Below are 27,549 nucleotides of genomic sequence, written 5' to 3' on the forward strand. Positions count from 1 at the left end.
CTATCCGCGACATGTTATTAAAGCGTTGTAACTTCATCATCACTCACTCACTCATTCGAGCGCCCGGCTTCACAAAGCGATCTTAGTGCCTCATTGGTCGTAACTCCAAAACTTTAACGTAGCACTGCAACTGTGGTAACTCTACGATCTCTTTGATGAACGGCCCCCAAAACTGGTGCAGTGTAGCATATTCCACCGTGCTTTCAGTTTCGACTCCGTGGGAATTCCTGACCGGAATAGGCTTATAATACCATGAGGTGACAACACGTGGGTTGTTACATTATGTGACTGAATGCATTTTGGTTAATTGTACCCGACAAGTGTTTATAGTTGTTCTTGCTTTCAACCACTGGTTTGTCATCCCCATATTCGTCCATGTACCATCCGCCACGATATCTGTGTCACATTATTGTCCATATATCGTCCCCGTATGTGTTCCGCTCTGAAGCTCCCGGGGGACTAGACCAATTCAAAGACTGGCCCCTAAGCATTTTTTTATAATCACATTCATTAGTTTCTACTTTCTTTACATCTGTTGTATCGAAATAGCATTCACTTAGGTACATAGCTGACAATGGATTAATATTTATATATCGTGCGTTAATAATAAATACTATCACTATGCATTTCCTCTGAGAAATATCATAGATATTGAAATCTTCGGATGTAAATTCTAAAGGAGATAAAGAAAGTCATTCATTCCATAATGTGGGAATTGGACCCAGGGCCTTCGGCGTGACGACAAAGACCCGGCTACCCCATATCCCTATAATACACTGTATGTATGTCTTTCTATTGGGAGGTGGGTAGCCTTGTGGTTACAGCGTTCGATCGTCCGTTCCGGGTTCAGTTTCCCACAATGTTACAATGCGTGAAGTCCATTTCTGGTGTATCCCGCCGGGATATTGATGGTATATTGTTAAAAGTGGCGTGAAACCATACTCCCTGATTCTCTTTTCCAGGGGCCGTGTCATCACCATGGTGAATATCAGCGGAGACTGTGTGGCGGCGGCCCTCCTTGCTCACTACTTCCCCCGACAAGGTGCTAGAGCTGTACACAGGGAGCAAGAGGAGAACATGATAGAACACGCAGACATTGTGTAATGGGAGCCAAGTCTTCTTCAGACATTGTGTAATGGGAGCCAACTCGTCTTCAGACATTGTGTAATGGGAGCCAAGTCGTCTTCAGACATTGTGTAATGGGAGCCAAGTCGTCTTCAGACATTGTGTAATGGGAGCCAAGTCTTCTTCAGACATTGTGTAATGGGAGCCAAGTCGTCTTCAGACATTGTGTAATGGGAGCCGAGTCGTCTTCAGACATTGTGTAATGGGAGCCAAGTCGTCTTCAGACATTGAGTAATGAGAGCCGAGTCGAGTTCAGACATTGTGTAATGGGAGCCAAGTCTTCTTCAGACATTGTGTAATGGGAGCCAACTCGTGTTCAGACATTGTGTAATGGGAGCCAAGTCGTCTTCAGACATTGTGTAATGGAGCCAAGTCGTCTTCAGACATTGTGTCATGGGAGCCAAGTCGTCTTCAGACATTGTGTAATGGGAGCCAAGTCGTCTTCAGACATTGTGTAATGGGAGCCGAGTCGTCTTCAGACATTGTGTAATGAGAGCCAAGTCGTCTTCAGACATTGTGTAATGGGAGCCGAGTCGTCTTCAGACATTGTGTAATGGGAGCCAAGTCGTCTTCAGACAGTTGCGCACCTAAGCGTGCTGAAAACCTTGTGGGTTCGAATCGCGGACCGCCCTGAATCATGTTTCTAGATTTGTCAGCACTTTACCTGTGCTCATGAGTCTCACCTAAGTGGTAAATGTCTAAGACCTGCACCACTTCAGGTTTATCTCCCACATCAATCTGAAATACCATTGAAATGCCGTTCGATGCGGCTTTTAAACAAACTCAATTGGTTTTTGATAAGTGATGAAGATGCGAATGCTGTTTGTATTATAACTGAATCAAAGACCGGTTATATGACATCGAGACTAACTTTCCTAAGGTATGAGCGACATATGTTTGGATCCCACCTTACATTAAAATATTAGCCTCTGATTGGTTAAGGAGAGGGCAATTATTTTATATATAGCCCACTCATGTAGCCCGCAAAGAAATCAATCGGAACACGTCATAGGTAACCTGCATATATCGAATAAGTATCGATGAGTTGAAATTAACTGATGTTTAGCAGGCGTATGGGGTAAAGGGAAGTAACTCGGTTCGTTTGCGCCCTCGTCTGCTACGAGGTTTACAAACACAGTGAAAATGCGGACATATAAGGTCCTGCGTGAATGAATGTCTGTAAGATCATTCGTTCTCGGGGCATATTGTGTGATGTACCCTGTGTGTGAGCCTGACGGCTCAGGGTACATAGGCGCACACACAGGATACATCACACATATGCCCCTCTAGAACTGTTGACAACTTAATGGTAATATATATTTTGGAAGACTGTTCTGAATGACGTAAACCCCACCAGCCTTCTTCCACATTGATACGTCGTCATAATGACACGATGAGACCTACTACAACACGTACCATGGAGTGAAGCAGTACAGACCCAGTGTATGACATCAGGTAGACACCAGACCCGTGAAGATCCGGGGTAGAATGGGTCTTCAGCAACCCATGCTTGCTTGTCGTAAAGGCTAACGGGGTCGGGTGGTCAGGCCAGCTGACTTGGTTGGTGCATGTCATCGTATCCAAATTGCTTGGATCGATGCTCATGATATCAATCACTGGATTGTCTGGTCCATAGTCAATTATTTACAGATCGCCGTTATATAGCTGGACTATGGCTAATTGCGGTGTTAAACAACAAACAAAACAAACAAAAACGTTCTATGTGTTGTGTGTTTATTATTTACGCTACAGCAGGCCAGTATTTGATAATAACCAACGTCCCACAACGCCGGGCTACGATGACAGGCAATCAACCAAGTCACTGAGCCTGACAACCAATCTAATTTAGCCTGTCGTCTCTCACGACAAGAGCTGGAGAGTTGGGGTGTTCACCTCCAAATCACAACACGACCTGGAGAGTTGGGGTGTTCACCTTTAACTCACGACAAGACCTGGAGAGTTGGGGTGTTCACCATTAAGTCACGACAAGACCTGGAGAGTTGGAGTGTTCACTTTTAACTCACGACAAGAACTGGAGAGTTGGGGTGTTCACCTTCAACTCACGACACGACCTGGAGAGTTGGGGTGTTAACCTTTAACTCACGACAAGACCTGGAGAGTTGGGATGTTAACCTTTAACTCACTACAAGACCTGGAGAGATAGGGTGTTCACTTTTAACTCACGACAAGACCTGGAGAGTTTTGGTGTTCACCATTAACTCAATACAAGACCTGGACAGTTGGGGTGTTCACTTTTAACTCACGACAGGACCTGGAGAGTTGGGATGTCCACCTTCAACTCAGGACAAGACCTGGAGAGTTGGGGTGTTCACTTTTAACTCACGACAAGACCTGGAAAGTTGGGGTGTTCACCTTTAACTCACGACAAAAGCTGGAGAGTTGGGGTGTTCACCTTTCACTCACGACAAGACCTGCAGAGTTGGGGTGTTCACTTTAACTCACGACAAGAGCTTGAGAGTTAGGGTGTTCACCTTAAAATCACTACAAGACCTGGAGAGTTGGGGTGTTCACTTTTATCTCACGACAAGACCTGGAGAGTTGGGGTGTTCACCTTTATCTCACGACGAGAGCTTGAGAGTTGGGGTGTTCACCTTTATCTCACGACAAGACCTGGAGAGTTGGGGTGTTCACCTTTAACTGACGACAAGACCTGGAGAGTTGGGGTGTTCACCTTTATCTCACGACAAGAGCTTGAGAGTTGGGGTGTTCACCTTCAACTCACGACAAGACCTGGAGAGTTAGGGTGTTCACCTTCAACTCACGACAAGACCTGGATTGTCGGGGTGTTCACCTTCAACTCACGACAAGACCTGGAGAGTTGGGGTGTTCACCTTCAACTCACGACAAGACCTGGATTGTCGGGGTGTTCACCTTCAACTCACGACAAGACCTGGAGAGTTGTGGTGTTCACTCACGACGGTTTAACTCACGACGAAATACACAATCTGAGTCGCAACACAATCTGAGTTGCGTTTTCATTCTAACTTGGTATATTTACTATTTCCCGTTTCAGGATCAGGGTCCCGTTCCACAAAGTGTTTGTAAAAGTATGGTAGTTACGAATTTCCTTATCGCTACGGCAGCTTGGTGGAACGGAGCCCAGTTTTTTTTACGCGACACAACCGGTGGCACGTGACTGTGTACACATTTAGGTCACACGCTCATGAAATAGCAAAAAGTAGGAGAATTAACTTTCTGTTAGGTCGTTGAAATATAAACAGTTATAGTTAGTGAGTGAGTTGGGTTTAACATCGCTAGTGTCACATTGAACAGAATTGTCTACTGACAAGTTTCCTAATATTATCATGAAGTATCATGATGTTCACGTACAACTCTGCCTGTGATGAATTTAAAGTTATTAATTATTCCTTGACATTTGTCTGTACAAGTAACATCACCAAAACGTGTTGGGGTTGAGATAAAGAAACATTGTCCAAACTCATTCACAGCTTGGCAATGAAATACATGATGTTCTTCTGTACCTAATTGTCCACACTGACCACAGCTACCGTGATCTTTTACAGTTATATTATTACCATATTTGCTGCATGGACAGCTAGAGATGTCGTCGCTCACATTTAAATAATGAGCCAATTTCACAATTGTGACTAAAGGACAATCGTCCTTGACTACACGTTGTAAATCTCTTCCGTCGCGACAGGAGTTCAAGGGATTGGACTTTCACATTTAAATCATAGACTAATTCCGTAGTAATGACTAAAGCATGGTCGTCCACTTTGAAGTCTCGTGCTGTTTCCTGATTTCTTCCGCGACACAGCTGGTGTCACGTGACTGTGTCCCCGTGCGCTTATGAGATGGTAAATTAGTATAAGAATGAACCTCACGTTGTGTTTGTTTGTTTGAATAGTCAGTGGGGTTTCACGCCGGTTTGGACATATTTTGTTGTATATGACGGCGTGCCAGCTTGATAAGGGAGGCAACAACAAGCAGCCATAATAATTAACCTTTACTTTCTGTGACTTCACTGGACTTTAGTTAGTGAGTATTGTGTTACGCCGCCTGTAGCAATATTCCAGCAATATCATGGCGACACAAGAAATTGGCTTCACACATTTTACCCATGTGGGGAACTGAACCTGGGTCGTAGGCGTGACGAGCGAACGCAGTAACCACTGGACTTCTCCAGCGTCCCCATTGGACTATAAAACTATAAATAAACATTCCTTGTATATATGTTAACATTTTCTCCTGCTGTATTGAACTAATTATTTGAACTAATAGCGTTTTGAAAGCAAATAAGAACATGGAATTTATCGTCTCCCGCCCTTCCAATTATAACATGACACGTCACCGGCAGTAAAACAGTGTTTTTTATTAAAAGAATATGTAGAAAAATATGTATTACAGTAATCAAATAAAACCTTGCAAGGATATGGCATGCATACATACAGTACTTTTATCAAATACAACAAAAGATAAATCCAAGCTATGCATCATATATGAACAGTCAATGATGAAGATTAAGCTGCATAGAGCTGCATATACAGTAAACTACGGTTATAACGAACACGCTTATAACGAACTGACGGATATAACGAACTAACTTTTTGGTCCCGACTATTTGCTGTAGTTATGCTGTACATATGCTTGTAACAAACTACGGTTATATCGAACTAAAAATAGTAGTCCCTTTGAGTTCGTTATAACCGTAGTTTACTGTATAACATTTTAATGTAAATCATATAAACGACAAATCAAACTGAATATTCAACCTTCCCGGAATAAACTGAAAAACTTGTACTGTAAACATGAAAAAGGTCAAGATCTATATACAAGGAAATAGTCAACTAAACATTTTTTTAAACCTGGTGCACTCAGTCTCTCTCATACTCATTAAGAAAGATGATGTTTTGCTTGGGATACGATGCTGTGCGTTGTAATATCAGGTGAGGCATACTCTGTTTGAAAACGAAAACGAGTTTATGTCTGATATTGGTGCTCAATATAATGGACCCGTGAAGATCGGGGGTAGAATAGGTCTTCAGCAACCTATGCTTGTCGTAAGAGGCGACAATGATTGTTGTAAGAGTCGACCAACGAGATCGGGTGGTCAGGCTCGCTGACTTGATTGATGCATGTCATCGTATCCCATTTGCGTGGATCGATGCTCATGATGTCAACCACTGGATTGTCTGGTCAAGACTCGATTATTTAAAGACCGCCGTCATATAGCTAGAATATTTGTTAGTGCGGTGTGAACAACACACAATCAAAGAGAACAGTTTTATGAATATAACTCTCTTTGTTGTTTTTGTGTGTGTGGTTAAATCTGCACTCCAGCACTAAGATCATTTTATTCCATGAGTTAGAAAGGTAATGGGCCCGTGAAGGTCCAGGGTAGAATATTGTATGTTTGTTTGTTGTTTAACGCCACACTCAGCAATATTCCAGCTATATGACGACGGCTAAATAATCGAGTCTGGACCAGGCAATCCCGTGACTGACATCGTGAGCAACAGTCCACGCCGTCGGGGTACGATGACACAAACCACCGACCCTGACCACACGATCTCCTCCAACGACCAGCATAGGTTGGTGGGATCTTTATATTACCCCGGAACCCCCACAGGGATAACTTTCTCTGATATATCAACAACCATCTGTACACCATCCCACTCACCAGTATGTTGAATACTTCGACTCATGGTTTGATGTTAGCATACCGGTGCTCGTGGGTTTCACCGAACTGGTAAACGTCTGAGACCTGCATCACTTCGGGCTTTCCTCCCACATTAAGCTGACATGCCGTGATATAACTGGAATACTGTTAAAAGCGGCGTTAAACCTAACTGACTGACTCACTCACTCACTCCTTCCCATCTTCTCCACTCGATGACCCTGCGTTATGCGGGATTATGCAGCGGACGATGGTGACAATAGTTATGACCCCTGTTCCATACCACGGTCCTAAGTTCGTGTCAAGATATGTGAGTTAGGAAATCTTCGCGAACACGGCCCCCTTCCACAACAAGGCCTGAACCACGTGTGCGTGAATACACGCTACTGCGTGTCAAGTGGTATCTAAATCCTTGTCCTTGTGCATGCTCACTGTGACTGTTTGTCATACAACACGAGCACAAAAGAGAAGGAAATGAAAGGACACGATTTCCCGAAATACATATTTCTCTATATTATATAGATATTAATACATCATAATTAATGAAAATCATAAAGCTTTATAAAGTGTTCTGCAAAGCCAGCGTTACATGAAAATGATAAACATAACCATTGGACAATGCATGGAATGGATATCGGTTTAACACACAATCATACTTCCACACAGTTCAGTAAAATATACAACTAAAACGGTAAAAACCGTTATTAACGCAAATGAATGCACTATGATCATCGAACGAATCTGTTGATTGCTTTTTGAACTTTTGCGCTGAATGTGAAATCCGCAATTGTCATTGCAGAAAACTGAACATTCCACTAGCTAAACATACTGTACATACTGTACCTTTGACACACTGATGGAATACAACCAGATGTGACGGGCGTTTCTTTTTCTCTCCTACTGGGAGGTCCTTCAGACCATGGATAGAGGAACTCGTGTCACTCTCCAGGATACAGTACCTCTTCTGACTACACTGCTCCAGAACCTCCGTGATCGCTGCCTGATAAGCCCTCTTCTGATGCACACCCGACCCGTTTAACAAACATTCCCCAACGTCATATAATTCATCATTGAATTTTTCTACACAGGATCTGTAGTCTGCACCCCTGTCGTCGCCGCCCTTACTTACATGAGCTCTTTGCATGAAGCCTCTGACCAACACTGATTCATTTCTGGGACACTTGATCTCTTTACTCCCCTTATTGTAACAAACGCTACTAACGTCCCCTCCTATTTCTGCCATATCCACTTTGTCACAAATGATGGAACCTGAAGTATAACAGAAAAAAGTGCATGAGATTATTTCACAAAGATTATTGATGAGTATTTTGAATTCAGGAACAGGGAAGTTCAGGACAACGTCAGTGTGAAGAGTGTGTATACATTCAACGTCGCATTGGCAATAAGAGAGTCACGCTGTTTTCAATGTGCAGAAATAAAGAAAGTTTATGACAAATACGGCTGACCTAAACAAGTATTAGGCACCTTTCAGAGGACAAAACTGTTTACCTTGAAGCAGTGGCATATGATATATTCTATCCCTGACAAGAAACTCCCCCGAACATTTACTCACCCACTCTGCATATAAGATTGACAGGAAATGGAGAAAATGAACATTTCCTGTTATTGATCGCAGGGAAAATATTTACTAAAATTCTGATTTCAGTGTCTAATATTTCTCTTTAACATCCATCAAATATCTTAATAGAATATGCATCGCCAGTGAAAATAGTTTTGTTTGAAGCCTTATTCAACACTTCATCAAGAAAATCTGAAGATAGTCAGGGAGGAGGTATGGGGTTTTGTTTTGAGACCAGATATTTTTTCAGCTATAGATGCAATACCAGATATTAGTGTTATTTATATGTAAAGCTATAACACATATGAAAGAATGTCACATTGGCAGACAATTTCTGTATTTTTGCAAAAATGTGAAGCATAATTATTTTTTCACGATTTTTCGGGGACAGTTTATTTTTTGCGATAAAATAACACCCCAACCCCAACCCCAAACCCAACCCCAACCCCAAACCCAACCTCTCCAGAATATCAATTTGTCAGGTCTCTAATGGGTCGTGGCCGTTTATAGCAGAGTATGCATTGCCAGTGAATATAATTTTATTTGAAAGTTCATTCAAAACTTCATTCAAGTAATATGTATTCCGTTGCACCTTTCGTTCCAAACAAACCATATAATGCCGCTCAGTTCAGGCCATTCTGGTAATCTGAGTATAGTGCCTTAAAGTAATATTATCATATTAGTGCCTATCAAGAACAGCTGGAAATATTTGAATTTCCTAATGTTTATTATCAAACTGTGTATACAATGTGCACTGCCAACCGTTGGTCAAAATATTCATGATTATGAGCTGCAGTTGAGGTATTACCGTTACTTGTCAGTTAACATCATGATTAAACACTGAGTTATGGTATGTTATCACCCAGAACGATTTCGAGGGCAGCATACATGTTGATTTTGGCATAATACACTCCCACTTTCCTCTTATAGTCAAATTTTCTTTCTATTCCTTAAATACAGATACATTTTCGAAGTCAACATACGGAGTTGCCTGTCCTACCAGATTCCGCCATGCAACCTCGTGTGGCACTGTTTGCCAATAGTTAGTCATTAAAATTCTCTGTATGCTTGTCACAGAATGTGTCAAGCATATACTTACTAATATCAAGCAACTTGATATCCTTTTATACCGGACTATGGCCTCCAAATAACAGTGTAAGATGGGTTTGAGATGGGTGTCTCTGGCTCCGTTTCCCTCTGTGTCTACCCCTGGATGATCATTTTAGACCTCTGTTGCCGACGTCCCCGCAGCCGGCGGATCGCCTGATCACAGATGGGGAATTGTCTGCTGAGATGAGTAGTATGCGAGCCAACATGGCCTAGAGCGTGGTCTAGCACAAGTTTATATTTGGTTCATGTCGGCCGTCTCGAGGATCAGTTATGGTCCACTCCTATAGCGGATCTTCGGCAGATAATTACTTCCACAACGACTAACGGGATCGGGTGGTCAGGCTCGCTGACTTGGCTTAAGCATGTCATCGATCCCAATTAGCTGGATCGATGCTCATGATATCAATCACTGGATTGTCTGGTCCAGACACGATTATATACAGACCACCGCCATATGGCTGGAATATTGCTGAGTGCGGCACAAAACAACAAACCAACCAACCAGAAAAGCCTATGTTTTCTGCCTCTCCGTCGAAGTCTTCATCGTCCAATGTTATTGTCCCTCTCTGCGGCGGTACCTACAATACAGCTGAAGACAGAAGTGTCCCCTGGTTGTTCTAGAGCGCTCGGACAACCCGGTGTCTCTGCCATTCGAAATCTGTTGGGGAATCTTCATGTTCGGGCCACCCGTGAAGTGGGCAAGAGGATTGCCCTTGACAAGATGGGTGACAAGCCTGCCCGTGTCTACTTCGCCTATATGCATTGAATGACCACCACACGGGGGTGCCCCAGTTGCCTGGTGTTGTTGACATCGATGCAGATTTCAGCATTCTTTATACTCTGTGGTTCCGGTTTACCGTATTCAGGAGGCCGACATTTACCTCGCCATGCCCCTGAGATTAGATCGTACTTGGGATGGTTCTCGGTCAGTGTCCGGGAGATCCTTCCCACCACTAGAGTCTGAAGAAATTACCCGACCCGTTCGAGGGGTCCAGTCTAGTCTTGTTTCTACAGTCAGTCCTTAATTCTATAGCCCTCAGTTACTTTGACTCCTTGATTTTTTGCCCAATTCGGTGTCGGGGTCTCAATGCGGCCGGCTCTATAGTCAATGTTCAGATGGCGTAGGCACTGTGAAGCAGCCCCGACGTCTTCAGCCTTGAAGTAGGTGAAATGGGGTTTAACGTCGCGTTCAAGATTGTAGCACTTATATAGCGACGTGCATGTGCGTGCGTTCGTGGCTGCTTGTACTAGTCCAGACTTATGTCGATCTTACAGTGCTAGCCCACTCAGATACCATGCCGCACTTTAACATGAATACCCAACTCAGACACAGACATGGCCAGTCCATGTTTTAAATTTAAATCCTTCATGCCGAGCGCCGGGCAGGGTAACAACAAATATCATCTTTTGACGTCTTTTGGTATGACGCGGTGAACCCCCGACCTTCCTCTTTCCGAGCAGACGTGCTACCACGAGACCACGGAGGCGGTCTAGTTTGTTTTGGAATCCGATTACGGAGCGTGTAATTTGAGCACTTTCACATGGACAATTAAATACTTCCTGCGAATGTTATGGTATTCTTTGTCTCTGGAATTGACTTAAAGTGGCTAGGAAAACTGATATTCGCAACGACATTCAATCAACTTTTTTCCCTTTACTTGACTTTTGCGAAGAAGCAAGAGAATAAGGCTTGATGAGAAAAGTGAGGTTAGTACTCATTATAATCAAAAGCAATGATACAGTTGTTAACTTGTATGTATTCTAATGGAAAAAGTAACTGTGCGTCATATAAAGTTTAATAAAAGTACATGTATTCTGAAATTAAATAATGCATATTTTAATGGGAATGCGACCAGGAGAAAGTTTTAGTTACGCTTGTGTTACTCAACGGCGTTAGTTTGGGAGTAGAAGTGTAATGACGGCATAGGACGCCATACCTCTCCCCCTGTATACAACATGTCTGGAGTGAGATGGGGCGACGCCTACGACGGGACCAGAACCAGCTGGCAAAAGCTCAATTGGGACAATCATCGGTTGTCATTTGCAACAACAACCTCCAGGCTGTGTTCTATCATCTGGGGTATTCAGTGGTTCGCCGCTGCCTGAATCAACGCATGGTATTACCCGATAACGACATTGTTAATTGAGTTGTTACACTAACACCCTGTGTGTCTCTCTGCCTCCTGGTCTCCTGAGTTTTGCCAGTGGCATTTTATCAACATTGATCAAAAGAATGTAAAAATATTATTCTGTATATTTTCAGGAACATAAGATTTACACCACTTTATATGACGCACTAGACATGGGTGTCCCTGTGGTATAAGGTGCTGCAATTAGTTGTGCAGAGTTGCGTCCCTTGGGCACGTCAGAAACCTCTTTGACTGTGGGTTCGAATCCCGGTTCGCCCATATTATGTTCCTAGGTTTGTCACCACCGTACACGTGCTCGTGGGTTTCAACAAAGTGGTAAACGTCTGAGACTTGCATCACTTCAGGTTCTCCTCCCATATTAAGTTGAGAGCCTTAATGTAACTGGAATGTTTAACGGGCGTTAAATCCCACTCACTCACTCACTCATATGAAGCACAGTCACTTTTTCCGATATAATTCCGGATTTAAAAATGTCACATAGTGAATAATGATAAACCATTATTAAATCACATAAAAATATTTTTATTATTACAACACGAACTGAATTTGCTTTTAAAGGAGGTTGTTATATATCCGGATTGCTTATTGAGTCAGTTAAGATTAGAATTAAAACTGCTTTGAAAATTATGTCAGTTATATCTCAGTGTTTACTCACAAGAAGTCAACAATATATCAATTCAACTGTAAATTACTATAAACGATAAGTGACATGCTACAAATAAGTCATGGTATTCTATTTACTTAGCTTGAATGACCAAAGTACAGCAGTTATTAATATAGTATCAGTACTTCCTTCGTATTTGAGTTTCAGAGGTTAATACAGCACCGTTAATAATTTAACTCAACTCAACTTACCACCCTCCTCTACATTTGCATTCCTTGTCCAAACAATCTGATGTTTTACCATCAAGAACAATTTCAAAAAGAGCATAAGTGTAGGTTATGTATATTATCAGTAACAGTCAACATCGGAATTGGCAAAGTGGGATAAAATAAATTTAAAAAAACACACGAAATCATATTCAACAACACTACACATAAAAATAGTGTTTAGTTTGTTTGTTTGTGTGTTGTTTAACGCCGCACCAAGCAATATTCCAATTATATGACGGCAGTCTGAACCAGACAATTAAGTGACTGACACGCCGTCGGGGTACGATGACACAAATCACCAACCCTGATCGCTCGGTCTCCTCTTACGACCAGCATCGAGCTACTAAATATGCGAGCCTAACCACCTGAGCCTACGACAAGCATAGGTTGCTGAAGACCTATCCTAACCCTGATCTTCACTTTTCCCAGCGAATAATGATAATACGATTCTTAGAGTTGGTTCTATTAGGATGCAACAGTGTAGACATCTACTTACAAAGACAGGAATTCGCCAGTAACACCAATAATCCAAACACGCTGACCGTCTCCATGGCTGTACGCGAATCATTTGAGTTAATATTTCCCTATCAATTGTGATCGTGAGTCATATGCAGCCGGTTCAGATTCAACGATAGCTTATTCGCTAAGCAGTCATGTATCTCACTACAAACAAATAAGACTCAGTAGTGTCAAAACGGTCAATAAGATAATGAAATGTTGAATCTGTCAAAATCCGGCCTTGATATTTCATGCTCTATAATTGAAACGGATCTGATATGTAGTCCCATCATTTGTGTTTTCCTTGTCGGCCGGACACAGGCTCGTGAAACTACTAAACTGTTCATCAAATGTAGAACGAAAGGCCGATTTCCAAAGGAGCAGGCGTGGTGTACTGTCGTGAAACTGATACACATAAATCATAGCCACAAAACATTTACTTATTCATTAGGATTTATGCGTCCCTCGTTAGGTCTTCAAAAGGCGCATAAAGCAACGTGTACCCCTCGTGATACTACATACTGATATTGGGCGTAAAAGAAAAAAGAGGGATACAAATAACATGAATAGATCACCGAAGCTTTCTCCTGGTACTGGGCAATATAATTTCGCTTTTATCCTTAATAGTTAGACGAGGTCCGGAGTAAACTATCTTTTATCCTTGATAGTTAGACGAGGTCCGGAGTAACCTATCTTTTATGCTTGATAGTTAGACTAGGTCCGGAGTAACCTATCTTTTATCCTTGATAGTTAGACAAGGTCCGGAGTAACCTATCTTTTATCCTTGATAGTTAGACTAGGTCCGGAGTAACCTATCTGTTATCCTTGATAGTTAGACTAGGTCCGGAGTAAGCTATATTTTATCCTTGATAGTTAGACGAGGTCCAAAGTAACCTATCTGTTATCCTTGATAGTTAGAAGAGGTCCGGAGTAACCTATCTTTTATCCTTGATAGACGAGGTCCGGAGCAACCTATGCCTGTCTCGGGAGGCGACAGGAAGGATCGGGTGGCTGGCCTCGGCTGATTGCATGCATCGGATCCCGAAGGGTTTGGGCGTCTCTCATAATGTCAGTCACTGGTTTGTCTGATTATTTACAGGATGCCATGATGTAGCTTTTTCTATATGTTGTCGAGGTCTACGACTGCTGAACTGTGTCCAATGTTTAGAACTCAGATGAAACCCACGACCACTGGTAAATTAGTGTCAAACAGAGGACTACAATCAGGGCGTATGCGGGATTCGAAATTCCATCATCGGATCCTGGCACACTCGGGGACGCAACACTCGAATGTGTTTTGCGTCTGTCGAGGAATTTACTGACCAGGGGTTGACAGACTGAGCAAAGTAAAGCTTTCAAAACAAGGATTGTTTCCTCTGCATCGACAACAACCAAACTGTCTGGAAGTAAATGGAGAAAGGGACAGGTGTAATTAAACTGTACCCATAGCTTCTTCCATTTTGATTATAGGTAGAAATTGTATAGCTGAGTAAGGTACAGAAAAACTAGAGATTCTACACAAGTCTTTTGTGCCTTGTATAGATAAGGTCTACCTCGAAAATCCCATTTATCTATAATACATTTCATCATATTATGCTTAGCATATGTTCTATAAGTGAAATGGATGCAAATGATCATTACAAATTACAAACATAAGGCTCTTTTCTTGTTGATACACATATGGACAAACACATGGTAGGAGGCAGATTTTATTACAGGCAGGGCATGGTGAAACGTAGGCGAGAAAAACACAGAATAATTGATAAAACACAGCGGGAAATCAATCCCTTGAGTTACAGGTCTTTTTCACAAGTTGTTTATAATCAAAAATGAATTTATAAGTGAATAATCATGTCCTGTCAGTTGCCCTTGAATTAACTGTGCTTACATCAAGGGTTCCTGTAATACAAATGGAAGAGCAGCTCCAATTTTCTATTTTTCAAGCCTAAATCCTTTGTTTAAAATTCAGACCTCGATGTTTATGCACTGCTCAATGCCATTACAAGGTGTTTACAATAACTAAAAACGACAAAACCCTTTCCATAATCACACCGTCACACCAAAAGCTATTAAAAAACTTGTACTTGTCCTTGTTGTTACCCTGCCTGGCGCTCAGCATCATACAGCCATGACTGGTCGGTTCGGTGTCTGTTCAATCCGCCTGAGGCCGTGTTAAACTACGGCATGGTATCTCAGTGGGCGAGCGCTGTAAACCTGGCATAAGCCCGGACTAGTAGCCACACACATGCATGCACGTCTCTATAGAAGTAAACATATCCTGAACGCAACGTTAAACCCCATTTGACATCACCATAGAATATAAATGTCACTAAATGATCACTATGTGCATTTATAATAGTGCATTAAACAAAGCAAGACGAAGCATTGACAATCTGTCAGCAAGGCTGGCAAGACTGGTTTATCGAGTCTGTCGGTGAACAGGCACCAGGTAGTAATCATTGCATCCTGCTGCTCCCTGGTCACGTGGGTCATCAGGCATGTGGTAGTGAGGTTCAGCAGCATCTCCTTCTGGTGATCCGATTGGCTGCTGGACACGTGACTCATCCGGTTGAGAGTAGTAGGCCACGCCCTTATCGCCTCCTTCGTTGGACGTGGAGCCCGAGTGTCCTGACCTCCTAAAACACGATAATGCTCAGTCAGAACGAATGGATAATATTGTTGTATTTCTGCTTTAGTTGATATGTCTCACAGGATGAAAACATTATGACAAATACTAGTTCAAGTCCGTGCTCTTATTATTTACCTTTTAACACAAATAGCCATGATGAAACCAACAGAGACAAACCCTGTGACAAAGCCAACGCACACAAACACAATCTGGGTGTGACCTGCAATGAAAAGGAAACAATGGACATATGTTATCCAGGACAAAACAGAATATCCTGACGTCGGAGTGCCTGGGGACAGATTAGACCCGTAAAGATCCGGGGTAGAATTGGTCTTCAGCAACCCATGTTTGCCGCAAAAGGTGACTATGCTAGTCATATAGCTAGAATATTGCTGAGTGCGGTGTTAAGCAACAAACAAACAAATGAAGACACAACTTGCAAGCGTAAGACCCCCAACACAGAAAATAACCCATTTACTGGAATCCTCGAGTATGGCTGCAGTGTTGACCTGGAGTCATAATTAGGAGTAATTATTTTTTAAAACGACCATCAGTGGATTACTGAACTGCCACAAGACACAATGCCTCAGCGTAATCATCAGTCTATGCTCATCCCAGCTTCCCCCCCCCCCCCCCCCAAACCCGAGATGCGTTCATGATGTACTTGTAAACTATGTAGATATTAACCACATGCCACAGATGTAGTGGTGAATACAATAACACTATTTTCTTAATAATTCAAACACTCTTCACCTGACGAAGATCGTGGCGCCCCACGTGTGTCACGAGTCTCTGATTCTGAAACAATTTTTAAAAAATGATATGGGGGCATATAGATCAATGCAATAACAATGTAGGACAAAGACGTCCAGTTTGACCAACTCAAGTTTTAAACTATGTTTTTTCTATCCAATTCTCATACGAATGTATTCATTGAACCGTGCCCGATAAACATTGTAACTCACATTTTGTTTCCTCTCTAAATACAACATGCCCTGAATGGTCTAGGAACCTAAACTCAGCTGCTTGCAACTTACAACAGCTAATATCATTATTAGAATCTCCCTATTTATTATGGTTGAGAAAGAAGTGCTTCCTTCAAGTATCACTTTTGCTTGATGCGGTACACCTGTTTTAATCAGATATGGAAGATGAATAACTTGGTGAATTTGGAATAAATAAAATTGAGTCTCTCCAACAGACCATAGAGTATATATTTTATTAAACAATCGCATTCCTACCTCATCAGCTCGTGGTGAGTAAGTTACCATACTTTATACATACATGATAGATTATTTTTCATTTCCTTAGCACTGTACGTTGATACTAATAACGTTTCGTTTTTTCGTTGGTGTCAATCTAACTTTCAAATTATGTCAGCTTAATTTTGTGAATAATTATGCTGAATGAGTGACCGAGCATATATAGACAGGTAGAAATAGTGAGTGAGTATGGCATTACGACACAATTATCCAATATCACGGCGCGGACATGTCGGGAATCGAACCCGGGTCTTCGGCGTGACCACTTTAACCACTAGGCTACCCCACCGCCCCTCCAAGCAGAAATAGCAAAGGACATACCCTTACATGTGACTGTAACGTCAGAGCCGTTGTGTCCTGTAGAAAAGGAAGATAATGAATCAACAAAGACGTTTAATTATAATGATAACATTACACGTTTTGTCATCAAAGGTGCCTTATTCAATAATTACCTTCCAGTCTCATCCATATCTTATCAGGGAGATAGTCACGGACAACGTCCACCTGTAAATTCCACTCTGATTGGCTGATGTTAATCTCCTCCATGAAGTGGACTGCCAGGTCGCCACCATGGATTGTGTACACTGTACGTGTCTTGTCCCTGATGGACAGTGTGGTCAAGTGGCTGTTGCCCAGTCTGACGTCCAGCAGGGTGACGCGGCTTGCAGCCCCACTGACTGTACAGGTGCAGGTGCTTGTTTCCCCAGACGACATCTCCAGTCTGCTGATGTAGACCTCCTTACCAGATGTTGTCATCTTTTCACATAATGTCATGCTTGCCTCTCCTTCTGAAAAGTGATCACATTTATTCTTTGGATACGTGTGTCTTCCCTGTGTCTACCGTGTGTCTTCCGTGTGTCTTCCGTGTGTCTACCGTGTGTCTACCGTGCGTCTTCCGTGTGTCTACCGTGTGTCTACCGTGTGACTACCGTGTGTCCACCGCGTGTCCACCGCGTGTCTACCGTGTGTCTTCCGTGTGTCTACCGTGTGACTACCGTGTGTCCACCGTGTGTCCACCGTGTGTCTACCGTGTGTCTTCCGTGTGTCTTCCGTGTGTCTACCGTGTGTCTACCGTGCGTCTTCCGTGTGTCTACCGTGTGTCTACCGTGTGACTACCGTGTGTCCACCGTGTGTCTACCGTGCGTCTTCCGTGTGTCTACCGTGTGTCTACCGTGTGACTACCGTGTGTCTACCGTGTGTCTACCGTGTGACTACCGTGTGTCCACCGTGTGTCTACCGTGCGTCTTCCGTGTGTCTACCGTGTGTCTACCGTGTGTCTACCGTGTGACTACCGTGTGTCTACCGTGTGTCCACCGCGTGTCTACCGTGTGTCTTCCGTGTGTCTACCGTGTCTACCGTGTCTTGTCTTGCTGTCACACAACATGACACTGACAACTTGGTCTGAAAAGTCATATCACGATTGATAAGTTCTTCATGAGGAGGGGTGGTCGGGTAGTCTAGTGGTTAAAGCGTTCGCTCGTCACGCCGAAGACCCGGGTTGATTCCCGATATGGGTACAATCTGTCCCCCGCCGTGATATTGCTGGAATATTGCTAAAAGCTGTGTAACACCACTCTCACTCACTGTATGAGGAGTCATACATTTGATTTAACAAGGGATGATGCTTTGTTTTAAACATGATATACAGGAATGTATTTGCATATGTGAATATAAGTACGCATATCTGAAACTATGTACATGTAATTATATATATTCATGCATACACTCCTTCGGAAATATACAACGTTTAAATATTAATTTATCCATTGTTATTTCAATCTGTTTATTTTGTACTTGAGGCCTCAGGCTCATATACAAAGTATACAAAAATACAAATTTTCCATCAAGGTGATGGCGGTTCATCATACTTGTATATTCAATGATAACATAGTGTAGAGGAATTAATGATAACATGCTCTCCTCACAAGTGAAGCTTTACAGAATTTTAGCAAGTTTTCTACTATAGCTGGATCATAATCATTCATTAAATTAACAAAACATTTGGATGTGCATTTTCTTAAATATTTCTTTGGTACAAAATGATTTCTCAAATCATTAAAACATGGGCATTTCATTATTATGTGGAATTCATCCTCTAGCTCATTTAAATTACAATTCTGACAGATTCGTTTACTTTTTTCAACATTTTTCCATCTTCCAACATTTATGTAAATTTTTGCACCTCCAGTTCTTAAAAGAGCTAAGTATCTTCTATGCATTAAATATGTTTTGCAATACACATATGGTTCAGCATTTAATGAAAATTTGTCTTTACTGTCACTATCGAATCTTGAACTTTCTCTTAATTTTGTTTGCCAATCCTGAAGAGAAATATCTCTTAATCTAAGTTTAATCATGCTTATTAAATAATCGATATTACCAACACCTTGTGAGAACGAGACTTCTCCAAGACCTATCAAACATTAAGACTCTCTAAAATTTGTTACCCAATTTCTCCTATCACATTCATCTAAGTGTTTTAACATATTATACGACTTTTTTGGTATTCTATCATCTGACATGTGTATTAATCTTAGCCAATATTTTACATATTGCACAAATGAATCAACATATAACGGGTATCTACCACATTCTCCCACAGCCATAGCATTTGGAGTTTGTGACGGTAAACCAAGAAATCTTTTACATGCATAAATCTGAATTTTCTAAAGTGAATCAAATGTATTGGTGCCCAAAATATCTGCACCGTATAATAAAATAGGCTTAATCTTTACGTCAAATATTTTGAAGAATATGTCATAAGACAAGCACCCAAGTTCATTTAATGATCATAAAAATTCATAAAGTGCTAATTTACCCTTTTGGCATGTGTATTTCACTGTTTTAATCATATTCATATTTGAGTAAAACATAACACCCAAATATTTATAGTGTTTTACTATTTCGATATTTTGGTTATTAAAGTCCATCGTTCGTGGGGGTTTTTAAATTCCATATTTTCTAAATACCACTATTTTTGTTTTGTCTAAATTAACTGTCAGTTTCCATTTGTTACAGTACTTATTGAGAGTATTTAATTGGTTTTGTAAACCTGAAATCGTATCTGAAAACAATACAATATCATCTGCAAATAAAAGTATCAATAATTCTATATATTCAGGAAAAAAGTTGTACTCCTCTAATGTTTTCGTTGTCTAAAGTATGAACGAGTTCGTTTATATACAGAGAAAATAATAAGGGGCTTAAAACACACCCTTGTTTTAAACCTATGTGAGATTCAAATATATCTGAAAATTGTCCATTAGACTTTACGATATTTCTAACCTTTTCATACACAGATTTAATAGCATTAAACATATTTCCTTTCAGACCTTTATGTTCCAAGAGATATAATTAATATTTTGTATCTACGGAATCAAACGCTTTTTTAAAATCTATGAAAGCTACGTAGAATCTACCTTTACGCTTAGGCAAATGCTTGTCGATTAGAGCATTCAAAACAAAAATATTATCAGAAGTAGAGTAACCTTCGCGAAAGCCAGCTTGTTCCTCCGATATTTTCTTAGAACTATTTGCCCAACCTGTTAGTCTATTATTAATGATTGATGTATAGAGTTTGCTTAATATATTCATTAAAGTGATGCCCCTATAGTTATCTGGCTTTGTTTTGTAACCACTCTTATGCAGAGGAAGAATTATACCTATGTTCCACGAATCCGGAAAAAGGCTATTTTTAAAGAGATAGTTAAATAAATCAAGGAGATAAGGAATAAAGTAACATTGTCCTGCTTTCTCATATTCCCCTTAAATTTGATCTAAACCTGGAGCTTTCATATTTTTAAGATTGCTGATAGCTTTTATAAGTTCATCTTTGCTTATTTTCCTGTTATAATCATCATCAAAATTCATTTCATATTTGTTTGACATACAGATATTAATATCACAATCAATCTCGATATGGTCAGTATGCAGTGTTGAAAAATGATCAAACCAATACGTTATCTTCATATTACATGGCGTATGTTGATACCGACGACTTCTAATTTTTCGCCAAAAAGTTTTTCCGTCTTGTTTTACTAAATTATCTAGATAACTTACAGTCTGTTTTCTAAATGTGAGCTGTTTTTCTCTCCGTATAGCCTCATTCTTATTTCTTACCGATCTATAGTTTCTAAAGTTAACAATTGTTCTTTGGCAACGCAGTTTTCTAAGCGCACGTCTCTCTTCTTTTCTTCCCTTTCTGCACTCGTTATCAAACCACGATTTTCGGCTTATCTCGTTTCGACATTTAACTACTTGCTTTACGAATAACATTTATAAAAATTTCAATTGATTCGTTAGCATTATGTTGTATGATAGATTGAGCATATTCTATTTGGTTAAGAGATTCGTCAGATGATACATTCAAAGCAAACTCCCCTGCTTTATCATCACTCCATATATTTTGTTCCATATAACTGGTCGACTTCTCATCAAATGATTCTATTGTTTTCATAACTAATGATATTGGTAGATGACTAGATTCGGTCCTATTTTCAACATTACATTCTTTTACATAATCATTATTTTCTATAGACGTTAAACAATAATCAACTAAACTACTCCCGCAACTCCCATTAAATGTAAAACCACTTGTCTTAGACTCAGTGCCATGTCTCCCATTGAGAATATAAATACTCAGGGATACGCAGAGATCAATTAAAGATTTTCCGAAAGTATTAATGACGTTATCCTCGGATATTGCGATAAATGGTAAGACAACTGCAGTAGGGTTTCCAGCTGCCAGTGACAAATCCCAGGGTACAGCATGTTCCTTGAACACTTGCCACGCGGAGATTCCGGCTTAGAATAGATCCCTAGCAACCTTTGTCGAGCGAGGCGACTTAATATTGGGCCGACTGTCGTACAGCTGGAATATTGTTAATTGCTGCATTAAACGACAAACAAATCAATTTACTTTGGAGTGTCAGATATTTGGGTCAACTTGTTATAAAGAGTACAACGCGATTACAGAAAGGAATAAAACAGAGATCAACATAGAGACTTGAATGGTTAGAATAGTCTGGTCAGCTGGCAGTTTCGGTACGTTTGCTTCGTGACATTCAGATTCCACTATTGTAGTATGTGAGCCAATCTATGTAATGAGCATCATCTTGAAAACTAGTACACAAAGACATTGTTTCAGTGGTAACATGGCACAAACTAAAACAAACGTGGAACATAGTCTCGCTTAAAGTTAAAAATCTTCACTATATGTCCCTGTAAAAAACGGGCTGATATTTACCCTTAACATACTGATGCACTACAATCAGATGTGACGGGCGCTTCTTTCTCTCTCCCACGTGGAGTTCCTTGAGATGATCGATTGAGGGATTCTTGTCACTCTCCAGGATACAGTACCTCTTCTGACTACACTCCTCAAGAACCTCCGTGATCGCGGACTGATAGGTCCTCTTCTGAGGCACACCCGACGTGTTTAATAAACAGCCTCCAATGTCATAAAGTTCATCAGTGAATTTAGGTGAACAGGATTTGTAGTCTGCACTCTTGTCGTAACTGCCCTCCCTTACATGAGCTCTTTGAAAGAAGCGTTTGACCAGCAGTGATTCATTTCTGGGACACTTGATCGCTTTACTCCCCACATGGTAACACACGCCATTAACTTCCCCTTTTATTTCTTTTACATCCACTGTGTCACAAATGAGAGAACCTGAAGTATAACAGAAAAAAGTGCATGAGCTTATTTCACAAAGATAATTAATTAATTTTTTTCAATTCAGGAACAGTGAAGTTCAGGACAACGTCAGTGTGAAGAGTGAGTACATATTCAACGTCGCATTGGCAATAAGAGAGTCACGCAGGTTTCCCAGATGGCATCCGGCGGGAAAAGAAACAGGAGGAAAAAAGAGGTTCCAGATTACCTATTCAAGGTGGTCAAAACGCAAAATGTAAAACCAAAGGGCTAACATACAGTCTCAAGGCTTTGACGATGTACACCAAATATTTGACAACATTTAAACATAGTCTGGTCGACTATTGAGAGCAAATAGTCGAAAAACTTAAATATTGGAAAAGGGTCCAAGAGTAAAGCACTTAAGCAGATAAGAAGGCAACAGTCACATAAAGTCATATTGTAATTAAAAGACACTCTTACCAATGACCTATTTCAAATTATAAATGCTGCATAAAACACGGTATAGGCAGATTTAATATTTGAAACGCATTTATACAAAACATCAACACAGCTCCCCGCTTTATATGTCAACTATAGTGGAATCTAAACCTGTCTGCAACACAGAGATATAAGTAGCATATAGTTGCTTCCAGTTCACTTGAAGAACGCATTTATGTATACGACCGTGTTTCTAAACACATTTGAATGTCAAACTTGATACTTTTTTTCAAGAAGCGCGAAATACAGATGGACGGCGGAAATTTCAAAAATAAGTTAATTCTTTCGGCTGAGGGAAGAGTTGACTCACCATACCAGAGCCATACAGCGATATAGAGAGAGCATATTCAAAACACTACAGGTTCATAACAGATACAGTTGACCTCAAAACCGTATCACCATGTAATTACCAGTGGCATGGATTGTTTTATTGAAATATGGTGTCCCCCGCCGTAATATTGCTGGAATATTGCTGACAGCGGCGTGAATATTAGTCACAAGTACATTAAACTTAAGTAAATCGTTGTTAAATTTATCAACAAGAGCAAAGAAAGCTTTCTTTCAATTTCAGTCTGTTGTGTTTAACAATGGCGTTGTTAGACCTCACATTTTCTTTAACCTGTTTGATTGACAAATACATCCGATCTTATTGCATGGCAAAGAATTATGGGGCTGTCGAGAGTTTTATTCTATCGAAAAGGTTCACGAAAGATTTCTTAATGTTGGCATGTCAACTCCCAATAATATGGTTTATGGTGAATGTGGGAGGTTCCCACTATATATAACATCTTGTACTCGATACCTACGCTATTGGCTGAAGTTATTATGTGTACCTGAACATCGTTATAATATGCTGGTATATCTTGATAATATTGGGAAGAACACATGGGCTTCCGTATACGCTTAACTCTTATTAATTTTGGCTTTGGATTCATATGGATCTCGCAATTTATTGGTGACATGAATATGTTTTTACAACAATTTCGTACTCGTGCTGTTGATATGTTCCGACAGGATTGGCATTCTACACTTTCAGGTTGTTCGAGATACGAAACATATCGTAATATTAAGTTTCTCCTTGAACCAGAGTCGTATCTTTCAAATTTAAGATGAAAACACAAACGCAATACATTTATACGCTTTAGGCTTGGTCTGAGTGATTAAAAAGAAAATAGAGGAAGATATTTAACAAAAAAAGAATGAAATATCTACCCGCCTGGTTATTGTCATGTATATCTACTAATAACTTTGAATGTATGTCTGCTGTCAAGCAAAACGTATAGCGATCAACTACAAGTATCTTTATACATTCACCATGCTTTTGTGTTACGTCAGTTGTTGTTGTCTTGATAGTCCGTATACTACACTTTTTGGTAAAGTAACTGTATGTCTATGTAACTCACTTGTAAATGGGCCATAGGCCTTTCATAAAAAATACAATTGAATTGAAGTGAATTAAATTGAATAATGCTAACAGGAAATCGGCCTAGATGATGTTTTTGCGTCTCAGTGAAGTGGTTCAAGTATTATGGGGAAGGTTTAGGTTTGGGTACATGACGCGAATATAGATTTTGATTAAAACCGATCTTCAGTAATCCCAAATTCGCCATTGCAACCTACAGAAAATGTCATCCGATACCTGAAAACTCCTAATTCTGCATTATTAGAATAGAAACCACCTGTGTTATCATTACAGGTTTTGAACTTTGATTCGATATTTCTTTTGTTCAGTAAATTGCATTTGAGTCAAGCATTAGGTGGGAAGGAGGAACTTTATCGACGGACACACTATCCATTATCATTATCAAACAATACGTAATGTGATGAAAAGGACAAATTGTTATCTGTGCGCATTAATCTACTTACCACAACAATAGGATATCATTAATACCAGTATTGTTCCAGACACCCTCACATCGCCCATGGCTGCACACGCGTGCTGTGGCTTCAAAACATTTCCTCATATCGACTCTCGGGTGAACAAGTCACGTGACTTATTTCCTGTGACCTGCGATAGTTTGCCTGCTTGAAAATGGGTTTGTCTACAGAAATGTGTTTTTTCACAATTTTTTTATTTCTCCTCATGTTTTTGCATCAATAACCTTTACACCTTGTATTTCTATAACACTACAGTACAACTAATATCTCTTCCACTTTCATTAACTATGTTTTGAACAGTCTCTGTTGATAACATTGTAAGATTGTGTCCATTAACAGTCGTGTGTGACCACTGGTAGTTAATGGGGCGCCGGCGAGATCTAGTATTGATTACCCAAATGGGGAAGATGTGAAGCCCTTTTTTTAGTGTCCCGTCGGGTATTCCTTGAACATTGGGTGAAACCTAACTAAGGCACTCTTTCTTACAGGGTAGGGATAAGGATAAGTTATATTCCATACTGAAAGGCCTCAGGCCCATAGTACAATTCTGTTTTCGAGAGTGGGTGCTGATATGTTTAACAGGTCGTAATCTAATTAACATAGCATGATAAATGAACATTGATAGTTTTTTAGAGTATCTTTATCAGTTGTTGACATGATCGATATAAAGTTTTGTTGAGTTGGATGTACATAAAAATGTAGTTCAATATATTTAGTCTTAGATGGTCGTATTTTGGACAGACCAACAGAAGTGAAACTCATCTTCAATCACTTTTAACCACATTGCTCATATATACTTAATTCTCTGGCTCTGTTTCTATGTCTGGCTACCTCGATCCTATGTATATTAGAGCTGCATCTAAATTGTGCTAAAATTGATATCAAACAAATAGTATTCTGGGGGAATAGTTGTCTTAAAAAGCTTGGAATAATTGCATTTTTCTGAACTTGCGATGACCATTTATGCAAGTAAATATCCTTGAGTCTTGGAAGTATAGATACTGAAAACGAATCTGCATTGTTAGGTACACATTGATTATACAAAATATACCCATTCTTACATATGATGTAGCACAAAATCGAGGGACATATTCAAACCTGCCTGGAGTGTTAATTTTCCCCAGCCTCATGTTCCTTGGACTGTCAACTCGTCCTTACCAGAACCTCATATCACACACTGTCTTCGTGTTGGGTGTCGAACAAAGGATGATGCAGACACTATACTGAATATCTAACTTAGCAGCAAGAAGATTCAGTGATGTACACTTCAAATGCTTTGTCTATGATTTTAAGAGTGAGTTTCTGTAAGTGAGTGTTAAACTCAGTCTAGACGCAAAAAAAACAGTACTATCCTTTGTTAGTGTTGATTGCCAAATTGAAACAATGTGTTAACCCCGAAATCTGTACGTAAAAGAACTGTTTGTGAAACCAATCAACAACCAACGAGAAGTATACAATCAACAAATGTATTACAAAAGTAATTAAGTTTACAAATCAATACAAATTACTGCAAAGTAATTACAATGACAGTAAACAATAGAGTTGTAGTACATATTCAATGGCAATATATAATCGCAGTGGTCAGTACCAAATACAAAAATACAGTGGTGATAGCAAAAGTCAGTGATAATAATATATATTCACCCAGCGGCGACAGTGGTCAAGCTTCCGAGATGGGCTAGGCAGGGAATCAGGGACGATGAGTGATCCTCACATGAAAGCTGCTTCCGATGTAAAGAAGAGACACGTTAAAACGTTATTGTCCCCTTAGATACAGCCCAACTAGCTACTGGAAAGTTCTACACAGTGCCTTCACCAGTATAACGGCACGAGAACATTACAGAGGTTTCTATAACAAACTATCACCGTCCGCGGTATACCGGACCGGAAGTTTACACACCACACTAGCATCTACATATAGTAACTTCCTGGCGACAGACCACTGTCCAAACACAATACAATGAGCGTCTACCGAATCAAAACAGAAACAATGCAACACAGTCACAATCATTGTCAAACAATGAAATACGCTGCAATATAACAGCTTGTAAACATCAGTCATATTGCCAAGTCCTTTGTAACATTCGCTGAAAATACAGACGGAAGTGACGTGTGGTACCTTGTACTGCGCACAAGCCACAACTCAGGCAACATAAAGTAACATTGGTCGCGGAGAGTGGTTGGATGGATGGCACTGTTTGGCAAGTTTGACTCCTACCACACCCTGAAGCACATGTGTCACATGCGGTAAGAGACTTTGTTCGCAATATGAATCTGTTAAACCAGCAGTGAATGGGTACCCAGTTGGATGACATAATACTTTGATTGTTTACCTTCTAGGGAGTCATAAGGCAGCTTGAGTTGTATACTCCCCAGGGAGCTGAGAATGAAATTCGCGTGCACACTGACCCTCTGATGAAGCGCTTTGAGCATGCTTTGGGGAGTGGATACGGTATGCACATGTTTGTTTGTTGTTAGTTGTTGTTCTTCTATGTCATCATCATCATCATTATCATCATCATCATCATCATCATCATCATCATCATCATCATTATTATTATTATTATTATTGTTATTATTCATAGCAGTGAGAATAAGAAAACAGCGTATCCCGCCGTGTTGCGTGTCAAATGCTACCTCCAGCACAAGATGA

General features: G+C 40.5%; 2 protein-coding genes across 2 annotated transcripts in view; one reads left to right on the forward strand and one right to left on the reverse strand.

The window, feature by feature from the left end:
* Positions 1 to 27,549, forward strand: part of LOC139474127 (excitatory amino acid transporter 4-like) — a 49,108-nt gene that overhangs the window by 11,007 nt on the left and 10,552 nt on the right. The window lies entirely within an intron of this gene.
* LOC139476033 (uncharacterized) lies at positions 15,414 to 24,903 on the reverse strand. The gene is made up of 7 exons (XM_071259274.1): positions 24,885 to 24,903; positions 22,131 to 22,556; positions 17,338 to 17,673; positions 17,207 to 17,242; positions 16,368 to 16,421; positions 15,759 to 15,843; positions 15,414 to 15,630 (listed from the first exon to the last, which is right to left on the reverse strand). Exons 1-7 carry the CDS (start codon positions 24,901 to 24,903, stop codon positions 15,414 to 15,416), a joined length of 1,173 nt encoding a protein of 390 aa, XP_071115375.1.

Source organism: Haliotis cracherodii, unplaced genomic scaffold (assembly GCF_022045235.1).
Source record: "Haliotis cracherodii isolate W230 unplaced genomic scaffold, xgHalCrac1.p SCAF_3, whole genome shotgun sequence".
NCBI lineage: Eukaryota > Metazoa > Mollusca > Gastropoda > Lepetellida > Haliotidae > Haliotis > Haliotis cracherodii.